This window comes from Phascolarctos cinereus, unplaced genomic scaffold (assembly GCF_003287225.1).
Source record: "Phascolarctos cinereus isolate Bilbo 61053 unplaced genomic scaffold, phaCin_HiC Scaffold_726;HRSCAF=1367, whole genome shotgun sequence".
NCBI classification, from domain to species: domain Eukaryota; kingdom Metazoa; phylum Chordata; class Mammalia; order Diprotodontia; family Phascolarctidae; genus Phascolarctos; species Phascolarctos cinereus.
Genome location: NW_027556098.1, coordinates 385,599,410 through 385,618,746, shown reverse-complemented (window position 1 = coordinate 385,618,746; position 19,337 = coordinate 385,599,410). Strand labels below are relative to the sequence as shown.

Below are 19,337 nucleotides of genomic sequence, written 5' to 3'. Positions count from 1 at the left end.
CACCCCAAGCCTCCATCTGATCACTGAGTCAGTGGCATTGACAACCCTGGGAGCAAGCAGCCCCCACTTTTTCCAGTGCTAACTGGGATCCCAGCCTGGCCATGGAGGAGCCTCAGGAAAGATGCCATTCTTCCACTGTCCTGACATGGGAGCTGTTAGCAGGACTGGAGAAGAAACCATCTTTCAAGTGCCTGTTCAGGGTCCCACAGGGGTGTTTGCTGGGTGGTTGTATTTAGATACATGGTGCTTTTTATCCCTTGCCACCATCCCATTAAAAACAGTCATGGTTTGATTGTTGATACCCCACTCTCCTCCCCCTGCCCTCCAGGGTCCTGAAGTACAGAGCCAGGCCTCATAGAGGTGTAGGAGGTCACTCCCTTGTCTCTGTGCTGCTGGCAGCAAGGCTAAGGGCCAGGGTCACCTTTGGCTTCTAGCTGAGCTTTAGACCTAGAGCCAGGAGACCATTATTGGCCTACACCCCTGCCCCCAGGGTATACAGTTTTAACCACATGGTCTCATTAGAGCGATCTTGAGGCATCCAGGTCAGGCTTGTGGTACTCAGGAACCCTAAACAGGACATTAAACTTCCACATCAAGGGCCTGAGACACTTGATGAAGGCTGAGCCTCACCTTAACTGAGCCTCCTTTAACAGGTTTCGCTGCCGTGTGAGCTCTCATGACTGGCCTCAAGACCACATAAATAGATAACATTTAAACTAGTGCACAGAAGCCAACTTGCAACTGAATCTCTGATGAAATGAGGGTTTCCTGAGGGAAGGAAATCTAGCTGGAAAAAGTGGGACCAAAGATATTTATAGGCTGTAGACTGTCAGGCCAAGTTTAAGCTCACTGTGAAGACTCCCACTTGTCCGTGATCAGGAAATGAAAAATCTAAGTGTGTGAACACACACACACACACACACACACACACACACACACACACACACACACACACACACACACACACACGCACGCATATATGTTTGGGGCATCGTCTCTTTTTTCCCAATAAATTGCCTGCATTTTTGTATAAATTTTTTTTGGCCCAGTCTTGTGATTTCATAGTTTTTGGGAACCCCTCCCCTCCCATTGGAAATGGGCAAACTCATCTCCAGTGTGTAGTCTTCCGAGAGTTTAGTGGTTTGCCCAGGGGCACACAGCCGTGTATGTGTCAGAGGTAGGTCCTCACTTCCTGCTTTGTCTTGTGGACCTCATCAGCTCCTTCCGTTTAAGTCTTTCTATCTAGATGACTCCCACATCTATAATTCCATCCCTTTCTCTTAAGCCCAACTTTACCAGTTGCCTATTGGATATTTCTAGTTGGATATCTTGTAGGTATCTCAATCTGTATAAAACTGAACTTATTTTTCAAAAAAAAAAACCCTACTTTTCTTCTTGACTTCTGATTCCTGTTAAGGACACAACTATGCCTCCTAGGTTCCTAACTTCTCCTTCTTCTTCTTCTTCTTCTTTTTTTTTTTTAGTGAGGCAATCAGGGTTAAATGATTTGCCCAAGGTCACACAGCTAGTATGTGTCAAATGTTTGGTTTGAGGCCGGATTTGAACTCAGGTCCTCCTGACTTCAGGGCCGGTACTCTATCCGTTGCGACACCTAGCTGCCCCCTGGGTTCCTAACTTCTGAGATGCCCTTGCGAAGTCATCCTCTCCATCCCCCTCACCCAGGTGCCCACTCTTCTCATTTCTGCCCCAAGACAGCCCTCTTCTACATTTCCTCTCCTCCTCTCACACAGCTGCCCGTTAATTCAGGCCCTTGCCCTCTCTGAACATGGACTGTTTTAATAGCCTGCCATCTATTTTCATAGCTGCCACACTGATTTTCCTGTGGCACAGTTCTCGTCATTCCACTTCCATATTCAGTCACCCCCAGCAGCTCCCATGCTCCACTGTTGGGCATTTTAAAGTCCATTCTAACCTTGCTTCACATTCCCTTTCCAGCTCTGTTATGGATTCTAACCCAGCTGGCCTGGCCTTTGGTGACATGGGCTGTCTGTCACCATAGCCATAATGCATTCCTCAACCTCCTTAGAATTCCTGGCTTCCTTTAAAGCTCCCTGTGCCCACCATAAGTCAGTTTTTACTTATTTTGTATGTGTGTCCTCTGGTAGACTCTTAGCTCCTCAAGAGCAGGGCACTTTCTCATTCTGGTCTGTACCCCCAGTGCCCAGCACATAGAAGGCCCCTCATCGATATCGATGTGTTTGATGCTGACCTCTCCACCTGAGTCTCTAACCCCTATGGCTTGATGTCTCCCATGTGTATTCCCTGCTAATTTATGAAATAATTGCTGAGGAACCTTTAAAGCTGCATTATTTTGTAGAAGTAGGCTTTAGGATTTTCTGTATCTACCTCATCTTTCTATTTCCTCTAAAACAGATTTCTCGCCTGCCGTGGTATATACTGGAAGCCAGGATTAATAAGATAGTTCATGACAGCTTACGTTTATGTAGCACTTCACAAAGCTCTTTACAAACATTATCTCATTTGATTGTAACAATCCTAGGAAGTAGATGTTATCATCTCCATTTTGAGGATAGGGAAACTGAGTGAGAGAGATGACATGGTTGGCCTAGGTGGTAGAATTAGGATTCAGACTCCAAGAGTGACTTGATCCACTGCGCCAGACATGCCCCTGTGCAGGTCCCCGGAGGAGTAATAGCCTTTCTCTGCGCAGTTTTCCCTCCCTTCCCACCCCGATGTGTCAAGATCTCTTCTCGGCTTCTGAGCACCCAGCGGCTGCGTGGCTGGGCAGATGTATCAACCCCTTCAGCACTGGGCTGTCGTCATTATTTGAACATTTGTTCATGAGAACGTGCTTAGCAACATTACATTGAACTGAATGTATTTTAGGAAGCACGCATTTACGCCTAATCTACACTTTGAGGTTCGAATAATTTCTCTTTACTCTGTGCTAATAAGCTCCTCCTCCCTTTCTTCCCATGTAGAGAAAAGTGATAAAGAAACTACCTCACTGGGAACATCATCATCACCACCCTGCAGTGGATCTGACAGTGCAGCCCATTCAGTAAGACTCAGTTCTAAGACCAATCACCCCATAAGTCTCGATCGCTCTGTCTCTGCTCCTGCTTCCGTCTGCTCCTATAAGCCCAGCTTACGAGAGACTGTGGATCCAAAAGCTGAATCCAAGCTAATCTCGGATAAGAAAGAATGTCCTTCTCCTTTCCTGGACCTTCCTAACCAGGCCTCATCAGACAGCACCATGGAAGACCAGTCTGCAGACTATCCGAGGTCAGCTACTGCTTTTTGGAATTCATCAAAAGAAACAATCACGGCAGATAATCTGAAGAAGTCTCCCGCTAAGGAAAGCACCTCTAGCCTCAACGCGCATCTTGGTATGCAACAAAAAGATGATTTGTCTGTCTTAGCCACCCAGCTGCCCAGGCCACAACCATTTCTAGGTGAGAATGGCTCGTGTTCACCTCCCCAAGAGCCAAGTCAGGGCACTGGCCTCCAGCAGCCCCCACAGCCAGTGAGTGAATGGCCCAAGGTTGAAGTGGGCGGCCCACAACTCCCCTGGAGCGCCGGGCTTGGCGCTGAAGCGCGGCCCAGCCTTCCTCCCACCCAGCGGAACTCTGTTGATTTGCAAACGGAGAGTCACCAGGCTGAGCAACAGAGGCTGGGCTTTCCACATCCAGAAGACGCTGCTCCATCGTCAGCATCATCTGGCAGCTCATGCACGGAAACAATCATGGAGGTAGATGAGGCTGAGCAGTCCCTGGTAGCTGTCCATAGCTTGGCTGGTGGTTGCAATGCCAGCGTTGAGAATGCTGGTGTTTCTGACCTCACTTTAGATAATCCTTGGGTGGAAGCTGAGGCATCAGAGCAGAACTCCTCTTCTGTAATTGTGAATGATCCAGTGTCAGCTAGCGATTTACAGCCCCCAGAAAGTCATGTTGAAATGTCAGAAACAGACAATGAGTTGCCTTATTTATTGAGGGAGAATTGCTCTTCAGTAAGTCTGGCTGGTGATGGACAGGTCTCCACGGACCCTGTAGCACCTACAGAGGAATCTGGTTTATCTGTAACAGCTGCTTTGAAGGAACTTCACCAGCTTTTGGTCATTAGTTGTCAAGAATCTCCAGGAAATCTTGTATCTGAAGAAGTAATCCATCACAAGGAAACAGCATCTGTAGACCAAACTGGCGATGGGGAGAGATCTAAGCAGCCGCCTCCACATCAGCATCCTGCCGAGGTCCTGGAGGAGCAGGACCCTCTGGGCTCTTCCTGTCAGGTGGGATCTGTTCCAGTGAAGGCTGAGAGATTAATGCAGGTATCCCCAGATGCTGGAGGGGAGAATGGGATCAGTGGAGATTTGGATGAAGGCTTGGCAGCTGCTCCAGCCCCAGAGGGTGTGCAGAAGTCACGGGAATCAAGGAGAGAAAGCCCTTCTTTCACAGGGACGTCTGCAGAAACATTGGGCCAGTTAAACTCGGTAGAGGCAGAAATGTTACCCAGACACTTAGCAGATGAGGGGGGTACCATCCTTCAGACTTCTCAACAGACTGAGGCCTTGCCGTCCGATTTCGCACCAGTCCTTTCTCAGGACACTCAGAACCCATTGACAGGAACACCCGAAATCAGGGAAAGTGTCGTCTTTCCTGAAACCACAAGGCCCCTTCACGGACTTGAGCGACCAGTCAGTCCCCCAGCATCAAACATCTCACTTCTGCCAGGCCACCTTTTCCCTACTGCAGACGTGGACCGGATTCTTCGTGCAGGGTTTACTCTGCGAGAAGCTCTCGGGGCTTTGCAGCGTGGCGGTGGAAACGTAGACCTCGCTCTTCTCATTTTGCTGGCAAAGAATATCATCGTTCCCACATAGCCATGGAAAAGGTGGGCTTGACTAGTCCTCATTCCTTTGAAAAACAAATATCGATATATAGGTATCCAATGTACGTAGAAACCTGCAAGCAGAATGTTGAGCCAGATTGTTTTTTTAAGATTTTTATTTTCGGCCAAAGTAATTTATGATCTCTTATCTAATGAAGTTGTCTATCACACTTGTTTAAAATCTAGGCCTTTTTAATGTATTGGCAGTGTGTGCACATGAGCTTTTTCTTCTTGTTAATGATGCATTCTGGAATAAAACAGATGGGTTTACATAAAGTGTACCATTTTAGAAGGAAGTTGAACATTTTGAAAAGCAGAAGCTATTAGAAGTCCCACCACCTGTCCAGCTGAAAGCTGACTGGCATTTCCTCCCACGGTTGTGTTCCTTCCATATTTGCATGAAGGTGGAGTGGAGAACACAGTGAGGCAGAATGTCAAGGTACACACTATAGGGAAAGCTGCTTTTCCCCCCACAGCTACGTGGGAAATGTTAGCCGGCACCCGTGGCGTAGTCTTCCACTGACGCTCCAGGGAAATGAAAGAACAGTCCTAGTATAGCTACTGCTAGAGTCACCAGCTCTGGGCATAGAGCGTGAGAAAGTGAGTTCAGATCTCACTGATCATACGTGATGAGCTGCTGCGCAAATTGCAAAAACTACTTGATGGTGCGGCATTTCATTTTAAAGTGGAAGTCGGTGCTACCCAGGTTTAAAAAAAAATTAAGGAAAAAACCGAGAGCCCTAAAATTCTGTCTGCAGTGAGCATGCTGATCTGTAGACTGAGAAGCCGCAGTAGCTGAGACTCCAGGGGTCCCCAGAGGTTGGGTTTGCTAGAAGCTTGATCGATGACTAAACCCTAACCCTGAATGCTTGGGATCTGTCCTCTGAGCTCATGCTCTACTAGAAGTTCTTATTATGTAGTTACTGAGTTCCGTGTGAACTGAGTGAGGCACTCATTTGTCTTGGTCTTTAGAGGGGGCAGAGCTGACCCAAGTGATAATTCACGGCTGTGTTCTTCACTAAAGTACAAGTTGTGAAGTGTCCATTTTTGACTCTTCAAGTGGCCTTGGTAAACCTGAATTTTCCATCTTTTTCGTCCAGAAGCCTCCCATTAAAGTTGGCCATCTTGGTTTTGGAAGCACGGAGTCAGAGCAGGGTATAGGGCACGGAGAATACCTTTCTTGTGGCCTTTTGTGTTGAAGACCAGCCCCTGGGATCGCATTGTCCTGTGGGCCCCACTGTGCACTCCCTTTGGGAGCTCTCATCTTAATCCTTCTACTCCTGGAAGAGGGAATTGACTGTTGAAGATTGATGAACATGACAAATCAGGATCTTTGATTGTAATTGAAAACGGAGGCCTTGCATCCAGTTTGCAAACTCTGAAGTCGCTTGGCTTCATGTGTATATTTTTAAAGACCTGCTGCTTCCATCCAGACCCAAGTCCATTGAGTATAGTAGGTGGAGAATTAATTTTCTCAGGAGCATTTGTAATTTTAGTTTGGGGGTCTTGAGAAACATTGTTGTTTCATTCCTACACCCTTCTCTAGTCCTCTTTTTTTCTTTTTTAAAGAGGCTTTAGCAGGGGGGTTATAAATCACACATTGAGCGGGTGGCAAAAAGAATTGCTTCAGCGTGGTTAGCCAGAGGAGCATGGAGCTTTCCAGCAGGGTAGTTAGGCCGCCATTGAATCATTGTGGACTGCTTCAGATTATAGACCCCTATACCTATCCCCACACCAAAGATGTAAGATGCAATATGGAACTGTTTACAGGCTTTTCATGAACCAACACCCCCCACATCCCCACCCCCTTCTAGAGCCGTCATTGGAACTTGGCCATTTGTATTGTAATAAGTGTGAAATCAAGTAACAGTACTGTGGATCCTCTCTGCTTTATGGTTAAGAAATAAAAATGGTGATCGTGGGCTGTTTTCTGAGCAGAGGCTTCTGGGAAGGGGAAAGTAATTAATAGCAACAGACCCTTTATCCAAAAGGCCTTTTGTTTGAAGATAGTTTTCTGTTTTGAGGATAACAGAAATTAACTTTGGCACAAAACCGTTCCTTGGGGCACAAGGGACATTTCAGATCTTAAAAGGCGCTCGAGATGATAGGAGTAGTCAATGGCACAGATACTTTGGGGGGAGGGGACTTTCAGAAGTCTCGTGCCTGGCTTTTAGTAGAAATGACAGATGCCTGCAGTTAGACAGGTATCCATCTAAAGAACACGGAATGAAATTCTAGCCCTGAAGGGCGTCTGCCAAAATCCTTGATTTTTGTGCTGTTCTCCACGTGTGATTGTGCCTGATCTTCTTGTGCTCTACCTTTTCCCTTTCCTGCGCTTCCATTTGTGTGAACGAAATCACGTGTGTTGTGTTTTAATTCGGCAGGAGCTAGAAACTTATCGGAATTGCTAAAGACCCTTTGGGATATTTTAGCTTAGCAATGTAACCGTGCATTTTTTTTTCTTACTGTGTAACCCAGCAAAGTACTGTTAGCCCTGAAAGGACAGTGACTACAAAGATTTTCAAGCTTACCGTTTGTCAGGGTGACTGTTAGGTCAGTGTTCTGATGGCAAGCAGAGCCAGTGATGGCTGGCTGTTAGTGATTATGATCAACCTTTAGGGTCCAAAACTTGGACTCTGAGAATGGTGGGCAGAGCTGACCTCCAAGTCCTGTTTACTTAGATGTATACTATTCTGTGATTTGAAAAGAAGCTATATCTGCCCATCTCTTCCTATGGAACCCCTTCTACAACTTGCGTTTTCTGCTACTTTCTGGCAGCCTTTGTTAGCTGGGCGGACCATTCAAAGGGGCATCCTCAGCCCGTTGGCTGTCATACCAATATGGGTCACCAAGGTCAGGCACCCCCCAGTCTCCTAGGAGTGGGGAGCCTGTGACCTCAAGGCCACAGGTTCCCCACTTCTGCTAGACTTTATGTTTGGGCTGTTGCTCGATACCAACCAATTCTTGGTTAGGAAAGGGATGGAGATAAGAGATCAGTGAAAGCGTTAATTCTTCTGTCTTGTCTACAAACCCTTGCTTCTTAAAGCTGTATGACTCCATCTCTGCTGAGTTTGTATAGCCTTTTATTTTTTCTTAAACCTTAGCTTATATGATGTTAGATTCACAGATCTAGCTCTTTGTGGTCCGGGAGGTTTATAGGGCAGTTCGAGGAGTTTGTGTCCTTGCTTTTAAGGAGTCTAGTGACCACAGTGGAGCCTTTCTTCCCTAGCCCCCATCCTCTACTATGTGAGCCATAAAATGTTTTTTTAGTCCATATATACACGTATATATACTTAGACATGCATATATGCACATACACATTATTTAAAATACATGGGATTGTCTTTATGATTCCATATATATTATATGTAAAGTAATATATAAATACACAAGGTGAGGCAAAATTTAAATAAAGGTTCCGCATCCTAATACAAGAGTTGAAACAAAATATGAGCAAATTATTTTAACCACAGAGATGAACTGACTGCAGTGTGCCGATCGGTGACGTGCCAGCTTTTGCCTCGCCACACATAGAGAAGCAAGCCTTACGAGGGAAGGCCCATGTGTCTAGGGTAAGCAGCAGTTCATACCAGGGGATTGGCAAACGTTCCACTTTTCATTTTGCTGCTCGTAAGCCACCTAGAGAGAGTATAAGCTGAAATCATTGAGCTGCTAAATGGTTTGTACATTTTTGCAAGGCTTTATCTACAGGAGTTTTCGCTGTAGATGTTTACATTTCTATTAGCACTGTGTTTCTTTGTGGTAATTGTCATAGGAGACTTGTTTTACTGTGATACTGTTGGCTGGCCTCTCCTCTACCACCGATGTTTTCCAAGAAGTCTGATTTCTTCTTTTTGAGCAAATAGGGTGAGAGCCTGAATCCCACAACGTAAGAGGGATGACAGAGCCTTTGGATGGCCTGGGATATGAGCAAAAGCAAATGGAAGCAGCCTTGCTACTTCTTGAAAACTAATTTTAACAAAAAGAAAAAAAAACAATTTTCTTTTTCCCTTGAGGGACTTAAAATACACTCTCAGCAAACATATTTAGAGTGTATACTGAAATAGTGGTGGGAACCTGATGATATGATTTGTGGTCCAACTTGCGGATGGATCTTAAATGGTCAGCAGTGAAAATAGAAATGGAACTTTGACTGGTAGCTCAGTGAGTGAATGAGAGGAAGAAGGAAGTGGTTTGGGTGAAGTTTTTGTTTGCTTTTTGTGCCATGGTTCTACAAATAACCCAGGCATTTGATAGCGTATTGTGGTAGAGGAGCAAAATTGAAGGTATCCTTTCGGGGGGGGGGGCACGAGGGAAAATCATCATTTCTGAGGTACAAACTAATACTCATTTCTAGTTAGCTAAATGGCTCCAGGTGGGGTCCCTAGCTCTTCGTTGCCTTCTAGAAATTGAGTATATGTCATCAACATGGTGGGATATAGAAGGGGCAGATGGGGAGGTAGCCCCCAATTAATTCAGTCCTTGATTTTCCCAGAGTTGGACCGAGCCCTGACATCCTTGTAATAATTCTGCTGATCAGCCTCAGGTACAAAATTTACTTTGGCTTGCGGCATACTTTTATGACTTTGAACTTGCAGAGAAGTTTGGTAGAAATGTGATGCTGTAGACGTTACTAAACTCAAAAACCAGACATAAGATAGAAGCAGGTAATCCAGAAGTTTCAGGCTAGTTGGCAACCATCAGTCCAGTGGACAACTGGGGCCGTAATTGGTGCTTAGCTGAATACCGTTTAGAAGTTAAGATTGGCAGGTCATTCTACAGTGTCTTGACTTCCCATTCATTAGTTCAGGCCAGCAGCTCAACAAGGGACGTGCTTTGACAAACAATTAGCTGTGTATTACTGTAATAGGCAGCTGATGAGACTCACTGAGAAGTTGGCAACACTTTGAAATCCTGAAAGGTACAATGATTTTCTGTTAAAAGAGCCAGACTACAGGATTGTTTAGCACAGGGCTTCTTACTTAGCCTGGGGTCAGTGAACTTTTTTGTTTAATATTGTGGTAGCAATTTCAGTATCATTGGTTTCCTTGGTAATCCTCTATTTTGTTTTAGACATTTAAAAACATTGTGAGAAGAAGATCTGTAGCCTTGATCAGACTTCCCAAAGTGACATCTGTGACATAAGGCTAAGAAGCCTGGTTTAGGTTGAAGTGGCCTCATTTTACCCATCCTAGGAATGTGGGAGGGTGCATTTAGTAAGCTTCAACATTCTGTGGTGTCGAATCTGGGAATTGAAAGGGAAAATCCCTTTGGGTTTGCTGGAGGTTTGGTGGGGTTGTTATAGCAGGGGCTTTAAAAAAAAAAACAAACCTAAAAAAGTGAAGTTGACCTCAAAATACTAGAAAATGAAGCATTGAAACCTCCCTTTTTTAGGTGGGGAAACTGACAGCCCTGAGATAACCTACTCTTCAGCAGATCTATCATTGTAGAATTAGAATACCATTTTTAGGAGGAACAGTATGCTGTAGTGGGTAGAGGCCAGCCTTGTAGGCAGGAGACCTGGTGGGTACAAGTCATAGACTAGCTGTAGGACAAGTCGCCTTAGCCTCTCAGTGCCCCCAGGTGGCTCTAAGACAGGGTAACAGATAATTTAGAGATTTACAGAAATGAAATTATGGTGTGGGTTTTTCCCACACACACTAAGGGTTTGTCATACAAATGAAATCGAAGGTCTGGCCATCCCTTTTCTTCTCCCCCCAAATAATCTCTTTATATATACAGTTTTAAAAGCTTTGCTGCATGAGCAGGGAGGGGAGTGTGGGGACAGTTAAGGGGAGATGGGGTAATCAGGTTTTTTCCATGTAGAAATCTCAACCAGTGGAGAAATGACTGTTTACAAATTTTTACTTTATAATTCTCAATGACTGTCTCTAGCATAAAAAAGTACACCTGCATTGACATTTCCTCATTTTCAGGTTACTATTTTTCAAGGTGACTACTTGGGTTATTTGTTTTAATCTTCCATTAATTAAGGCTTCATTCTTCAAGGCCATTGGAGCCATTATCTGGCCTCTGTGACCACTTCCTTTGAAATGTTATTCTCATCTTGTGTTCCGAAAGCTTTGTTTTTTCAGGTGGCTCCGGTGGGTTCAGAATAGTTCAAGAGTGAACAGTGTCTGGTCTTGCCCTTCACTACAACCTTATATGTAAACATTTGTTTGCATGTTTTTAATATTTTTCAACTCTGTGGGCAGGTTGGGCTGGGAGCAGGTAATCTTGAGGAGAGACCACCATATTGGGCGTCTCTACTCCTTCTCTCTTCCCCTTTTACAGCTGCCCTTGAGTTTTCCATTTGAGCATGATGATTGAGAAAGGTGATTATGGACTTTTTCTTTCAAGTCATTGAAACAGCATCTCTGTTTTACAAGAACTGGGCTTATCTGCAATCCACCCATGCTTGCCAGTAGCTCAACCTCTCATCCCATAATGCTTTGGTTTTGAGAAGTCAAAAAAACTCTCTCCTGGAGAAGTTACAGGAGCCAAGCTCAGGAACCCCAGAGTCGATCACTTTGTGCCGTTGACCTCTGGGGCTGGCTGATCATGTACTTTGTCTGTAGCTGAGTTGGATTTTGAGTTCATTTGTCAAATACTGAAATACATGTCAGCCTGGAGTAGGGAGAACACTTAATTCTTTTTAAAAAGGAAAAAGAAAGGAAAAAAATGAGGACTTTGTTGAGGAAAATAAAGTTGATGTGTAAAAAATTTGATATTTAAAGACAATAAAAACTTTTCTCATGACACTATTGTTTGGTTAGTTTATTTTAAATTGAGGTATAGTTTGCTTAACTCCTTTGTCCATTAAGAGTAATCCAATCTCTTTGTGCATGGAGATACCATGGCATATGGCCTTGACTTCTGAGAGAGATTGTGTAGCATGGGGAAAATGTAAAAATATATCTATATATATTGTAAAAGGATTGCTGTTAAGTGACAGTGCCTGGCACAATTAGGTGCTTAATAAATGCTAATTGATTGATGAAAATTGTGTGTATTTTGGATAACATTCCACATGCAGTAGATGGTAGACAAGGGAAATAATGCTAGCAAGATGTAGCATCTCTTGGTGGAATGGTTTCTGAACCTAAACAGACTTTCCCAGAGGTTGGACTTTCCTATGAGATAGGATGGAAGCTGATAGAGAAAGGTAAGTTGAAGGGACATAGGCCAGCTAGTACTCAGTTGGCTGACTTACAGCCCCAAGTCTCACTGGTAGGCCAGTGGTGTCCAGTCTTTGAAGTTGATTTCATATGGTTTCATAACTGATTCCTTCTTACCCTATCTTAAAGGCACCACTTAATATTTATAGTTGTCCTTTTAGTTGAGTAAAAAAGCATTTTGTCCTGATATATGATATCCTTTGATATGTGATTATACATACGTGTGTGTGTATGTGTGTGTGTGTGTGTGTGTGTGTAGTCCCTGATATATGATAGACTTTGAGAGACTCCTTGGAGTATTGCAGAAGCAGAGTTGGAAGTCACTACCTTATACACTTAACATTTTATCCACAAACTATCAAAACACTCCTAACCAACCTTACTCCATTAGTGACTAAAATATCCATACCCTTTGCCCCAGAGATCCACTGCTAGGCTTACGCCCTAAGGAGGTTGAAGATGATCAGTTCCCACATGTGACAAAATACTGATAGCAGCACTTTGTAGGATCAAGGAACTGGAAACAAAGTAGGTGCCCATTGGTTGGGTAATAGATATGTAGTGAATGTTGTATAGCTGTGACAATATCCATGCTGGAAAGCAACAAATATGGGTGACCCAGAAGCATGGGGCTACTTGCATGATGGAATAGAGGGAAGTCAACCAAACCAGGAGAACCATGTACCCGGTGACTACATCACAATGGAAAGAACCACCAAACCAAACAGTGGGGTGTCATTAGCATGATCAAGTTTGGATGCTAGAAGATGCCCTTTTATTGAAGAGGTGGAGACTACGGGAGTAGAATGTTGGGTGTGTTGTCAGACAGGATCGATGTGCTGGTTTTTGCTGAACTCTTGATCTCAGAAGGAAAGGCTCAACGTGTAGGAGAGGGAGATATTCCCAAATGAGTGGTTTAAAAGGAAAAAGAATAAAGACAATATGAAAGGGATAGAATTGAGTGTTCCTTTTCCACAATGAATCCTGTGGTCTTAAAAAATCTTTTAGTGACTCATTCATAGGATCACAGATTTAAGGGAAGGAGAGGATAGCTTGTGATGGCATCTAGTTCAAGTCATTTTACCCAGGAGGGAACTGAGTCCTAGAGAAGTTAATGTAGATGACTCTTCCCCATCCGTATTTGCATAGGTAAGAGATAAGAGAGCTGGGATTTGGACGCAGGTCCTCTGATGCCAAACCCAGTACTCTTGCTGATGACACACAGTCGTCCTAGTTTAAATTGAAACCCTCTTACTCCTTCTATGGCATTGTCTCTAGTAAACATTGGTGAAAGCTTCTATAATGGTGAGAATTGAGAGTTATAAGGAAGGCAGAATTTATCTCAGAAATCAGAAGAAAAGGTCTTTAGTGAAATTTGGCAGTTCTGGGTTTTGACTGAGGATGTATCCCTGAGCTGAGGTGGAATAAAAAAACCCGGCTAATTGCTGAGGAAAAGAAGCAACAATAGGAGAGCTTCATAAAGAGGATGGCATTTGTAATTATGTGAACCTGGATCTTTTTGTGTCCTAGGCCAGTGAACTGTCACCAGCCAAGTAATCCCTACTCAAAACTAATGAGTGTAATAACTGGATTAGCCAATCTTCCTTTCCTAATTATGTGGAAAAAGAGGACTTCATCTTGAAAACAGATTGGAGTCAGAGAATTGAAGTTTTGGTTTCTCCGAAAAAAAAAAAAAAGAACACGCAGAAGCAAACATTGCGCCTATAACGACACAGCCAATTTCAGGTTGGGGTGACTTCAACCCAGCTCGTTATAGGAGCAATCCATGTATCCCCACCATCCCCACCCCCACCCAGGTCAGAGGAATTTCAGTATTGCTCTATTAAGTTTGCAAACCACAGACTGACCCCAAAGGATGTTTTGGAAGTTATGTGCAGAGAGATGATAATTGAACCTGTGGGAGCTAATTGCAGTCCTTAGAAGACATCTTGTCCAACTCTTTAATTTTAAAGACAAGGAAACAGGCTTAGGGGAAATGATGAAATCAAGGTCACATGGCTAATTAGTGGCTAGATTAGTCTTCATTTCATTCTCTTTTTTTTCTGGATATTGATGCCAAAGGTAGAGGATATATCCCCCCCCAAACATATTCTTTAATAGCTTATTATTTAAAAAAAAAAAGGGCAGATAGGTGGTGCAGTGGATAGAGCACCAGCCTTGGAGTCAGGAGGACCTGAGTTCAAATCAGGACTCAGACACATAACACTCACTAGCTGTGTGACCCTGGGCAAGTCACTTAACCCCAATTGCCTTACCCCCCCAAAAAAAAAGCTTTTGTCTCTATTATCTGTAAAATCATCTCAACCTTTAAAAAGATCAAAAAAGACATTATTAGGTGCTTAGTAACCTCTCTGAAGTAGTGCTTTTTATTTGTCCCAGACAGGGATCAGATTATGTCTCCTCTGATTGCTACAGCTAGCATTTCTAACACAATATTGAATAACAGTGGTGATAATGGACATCCTTGTTTCACCCCTGATCTTATTGGAAATCCTTCTAGCTTATCCCCATTGCATATAATGTTTGCATATAAAATGATAGATGCTATCTATCATTTATTCCTGTTTTCTTTAGTGTTTTTAATAGAAATGGGCAGATTATGTCTCAAAGAGTTCTCCCACACATACACTATTGTGCAATCAGGTGAATAAGCACATGTTCAGTTCTGTTCCTAACTTAATAGACTCATTAGTCATATCCCTTTTCAATCATATTTGCAGACAAGAGGAGTAGCCTTGCATCTGTCCTTTGTTTCTACATCAAATGAGCAAATTCTGTACATCCCAGTTTAAATTTTACTAGAAGCCTTGAGACGTATTCCAAGTCAAGGCTGATTCCCCATTCCACCCAGATGACTGGCCTGCAGTTATGAAACTGTTTGGGGGACAATGGTCAGTTTTAGTTCTCAGCCCTAAAGTTGTTGACTATCAAATGTTCCTCCAGGGCAGCATTTTCCAAGCTTATACAGCAGCAGCACTTTGGGTCTTGAGTTATATTGATGGAACCCATTAATTCTGGGCCACAGGCTCTAAGGAGGGTCTAGCATATCACTGAAGCTTTTAAGGGATTGTGAGAAGGTTAGAGCAGAGCTGAGTAAACCACACTTATTTTCTTACTGAAAATTTGCTGTCTATAAGTATTTTAGAGGAGGAAAAGTCGCTAGAATTATTTTGTCACAGAACCCCTCAATGTGTAATGCTAGGGTTCAAAGGATCGTAGATTTGAGAAGGGGCTTGAGAGGTCATTTTTAAACCTTTCATATTATAGATGTAAAAACAAACCTAGAGAGGTTGTGACACCCAGAGTCGCACTGGTAGTAGGTATGATGGAGCCTGGATCTGAAGCTACAGCCTCAGGCTGTACCTCCCCAAACAGTTTGGGAAGCTTGTGAAGGGAAAAGGTGAGCCAGGTAATCTTAGATGCACACACTAATACCCTCTACTGTGATGAGAAGCAGTGATGTGTAATGGAAAGAGGGCTGGGTTTGGAGTCAGGAGTTAGAAAACTACCGTCAATGGAAATGGGGAACTTAGTAATAAGGGCTGGTTAGAATCCCACCCCTGACACCGAACTCTAGGTTCTTCTTTGCTGCATCATCATCCATGCCCTGACCCTGTCTCTGGGTGGACTCCAAGGTTCTACCTTGAACTGAATTTCCAATTAGCTCCCATGGGCTAAATTACTCATTCTATCCAAATGTATCTAACTCTGGTCTGTTTCCCAGGTTCCAATCCTAAATCACCCACTACCTGTTGGAATTTCCAACTGGATATGCTCCACAGGTCTCACAAATTCAACAGGTCCGAAATAGAACAGAATCCTCCCACAATGCATCCTTATTCCCAAGTCTGTTTCTGTAGGAAGTACCACTAGTTGCCTGTTTTGAAAACCTCCAAGTCATCTTTCAATCTTCACTCTCCCTCATCCCTCCAATCCTATCAGTTGCCAAGCCTGGTTGATTCTACTCCTACAGTATGTCTCACGTCCATCCCCTTGTCTGATTCACCCAGCCACCATTCAGACCTTCATCACTTTTCACCTGGACTATTGCAACAGTCTCCTAATGGGTCAAGTTTCCTTCCACACTGTGCACAGCTGTCAAAATGATATTTCTGACCATGTCGCTCACCTGCTCAAGCAGTTCCAGCGGCTCCCTGTGCCTCTGGGATGAAATATAAATATATGTTTGGCATGTAGAGTACTTCATAATCTATCTCCAACCTAACTTTTCAGGCTTAAGACGCATGCATACTTTTTATTTATTTTTTATTTTTTAAATGTATTTATTTTTCACTTTCAACATTCATTTCCATAAGATTTTGAGTTTTAAATTTTCTCCCCCTCCCGCTTCTTCCCACTCCACCCCCCCCCCCAGACAGCATACAATCTGATGTGGGCTCTACATATACATTCCTGTTAAACATGTTTTCCCATTAGTCATGATGTAAAGAGCAATTAGAACTAATGGGAGGAACCATGAGAATGAAGCAATAAAACAAAACAACAAAGGAAAAGGAGAGCAAATAGTATGCTCCCATCTGCATTCAGACTCCATAGTTTTTCTCTGGGTGTGGATAGCAATGTCCATCATGAATCTTTTGGAGTTGTCTTAGATGCTTGCCTTTCTGTGAAGAGACAAGTCTATCAAAGTCAGTCATCCCGTAATATGGCTGTTACTGTGTACAATGTTCTCCTGGTTCTGCTCATTTCATTCTGCATCAGTTCATGTAAGCCTTTCCAAGTTTTTGTGAAGTCCACTTGCTTATCATTTCTTATAGCATAAGAGTATTCCATTACATTCATATACCACAACTTGTTCAGCCATTCCCCAATTCATGGGTATCCCCTCAATTTCTAATTCTTAGCCACCACAAAAAGAGCTAATATAAATATTTTTGTACATGTGGGTCCTTTTCCCGTTTTTATGATCTCTTTGGGATATGGACCTAGAAGTGGTACTACTGGGTCAAAGGGTATGCACAATTTTATAGCCCTTTGGGCATTGTTCCAAATTGCTCTCCAACATGGCTGGATCATTTCACAACTCTACCAGCAATGTGTTAGTGTTCCAATTTTCCCACATCTCCAACATTTATCATTGTCCTGTTTTGTCATGCTAGCCAGTCTGATAGGTATGAAAAATGAGATAATGTTTTTGGTGAAGCAATTGGGGTTAAGTGACTTGCCCAGAGTTACATAGGTAGTGAGTGTTATGTGTCTGAGGCCAGATTTGAACTCAGGTCCTCCTGACTTCAGGGCCATTGCTCTATCCACTGCACCACCTAGCTACCCCACATGCATACGTTTTAAAAGACAGGCAGACTGACCTTGGTGCAGTCCCTTGCATGTGACATTCCACCTCCCATTCTCTGACTTTTCACAAATTGTCTCCTATGACTGAGATGCTCTCCCTTCTCCCCTCTGCCTCATTTAATCCTAGCTTTGAGGTGGAGCCAAGATAGTGTGTTAAAGTGAGCATTTTTGCTGAGCTCTCCCAACATTACCCTCTAAAGAACTAAAAAAAGGGGGGCAGGTAGATGGCACAGTGGATAGAGCACCGGCCCTGAAGTCAGGAAGACCTGAGTTCAAATCCGACCTCAGACACTTGACACTTACTAGCTGTGTGACCCTGGGCAAGTCACTTAACCCCATTGCCTAGAAGAAAAAAAAAACAACTGTGAAATAGAATTCTAAGCAGCATAAATAACAAAAAGTCAAAGTGAGTTAATTTTCCAGTCCAGGACAGCTTAGGAGGACAGAGAGGTCTGTGGACACTGGGGTTGGGGCTGACTAATAGCATGGAGTAGTGGAAGCAGAATGGGCTGTGAGCCTTTGATTTGGTGGCAGCAGCAGCAGTAACAGGAGTGCTCGGTGTCCAGAGATGGTAAACAGATTGAACCCTGGGTCAAAAAGAGATTGTAGGAGACCCCTGTGCTCACACTAGGAGCAGGATTAGGTACCATTTGGCAACTCCATTGCCCAGTACTCAGATCCTGGTTGCAATTCCGGGACAGAGAGGAGTTGTAGGGTGGAGGAGTTAAGGTTGCAAGGCAGTATGAGCCCTACCTGGGTAAGGACGAGAGCACAGAACAAGAGGGCAGTGACCACACCTCTGTAGAACACACCACCTTGGAAGCACTGAAAACTTACAGGTCCCTAGACCCAGTTGTAAAAACAGCAGACTATAAAAGCCTAAAGTTCAAGACAGTTGTTCCCTCCTACCTGCCCCCCCCACCGCAGAAGTGAACAGAACCCAATTCTAACATTAAGTCCAAAGCCAAGAAATAGCCTGGGAAAACTAGCAAACAACTAAAAAAAGAACCTGACTATAAAAAGCTACTGTGGGGACAGGGAAGCTCAAGATACCTAAAAAAAAAAACACCTCAAAAGAAGATGATGACTTGAAAGAAAGATGAACAGATTGAACACAAGCTCAACGAGAGTTCTAGAATAACTAAAGAAGGAATTTTTTTTGCTCTTTTTTGAGCAAAAAAACTTTTTTAATCGAATAAGAGTAGTAGAAGAAAAACTGGGGAAAGAAATGAGAGTAATACAAGAAAATTATAAAAAAAAAAAAGAATGAATAGCTGGTAAAAGAAGCACACAAAAAATATACTGAAGAAAATAACTCCTTAAAAACCAGAATTGGCTAAATGGTAAAAAGAGATACAAAAGCCCTCTGAAGAAAATAAATCCTTAAAAATTAGAATCAGGCAAGAGGTAACTAAGGACTCCTGAGACATCAAGAAACAAAAAAACAAAGTCAAAAGAATAAATAAAAAAAAAAGAAAGAGAATGTGAAATATCTCATTTGGAAAACAACTAATCTGGAAAATAGATTAAGGAGAGATAATGTAGGAATTACTAGACTCTACCTGAAAGCCATGATCAAAAAAAGAGCCTAGACATCATATTTCAAGAATTATCAGGGAAAACTGCCCTGATATTTTAGAACCAAAGGGCAAAATAGAAATTGAAAAAAATCCACTGATCACCTCCCGAAAAAGATACCAAAATGAAAACTCCCAGGAATGTTATAGCCACACTCCAGGACTCCCAGGTAAAGGAGAAAATACTACAAACAGCCAGAAAGAAATAATTCCAATATCATGGAATCACAGTCAGGATCACACATTGTAGTTACGACAATAAAAAAGGGTAGGGCTTGGAATTTGGTTTTCTGGAAAGCAAAGAGGCTGTGATTATAGCCAAAACTAACGAACACAGAAAAACTGAGTATAATCCTTCAGGGGGGAAATAGATATTTAA

At 43.2% G+C, this 19,337-nt stretch overlaps 1 protein-coding gene across 1 annotated transcript in view; it reads left to right on the top strand.

The window, feature by feature from the left end:
- The window catches only part of DDI2 (DDI proteasomal shuttling factor 2), a 37,917-nt gene extending 26,045 nt beyond the window's left edge, over window positions 1-11,872 (top strand). Inside the window, exon 9 of the mRNA XM_020973223.2 lies at window positions 2,964-11,872. Within this exon, the coding sequence (XP_020828882.1) occupies window positions 2,964-4,861 (1,898 nt within the window). The 3' untranslated portion in view covers window positions 4,862-11,872. The remainder of the gene's footprint in view (window positions 1-2,963) is intronic.
- The last annotated feature ends 7,465 nt before the right edge of the window (window positions 11,873-19,337 follow it).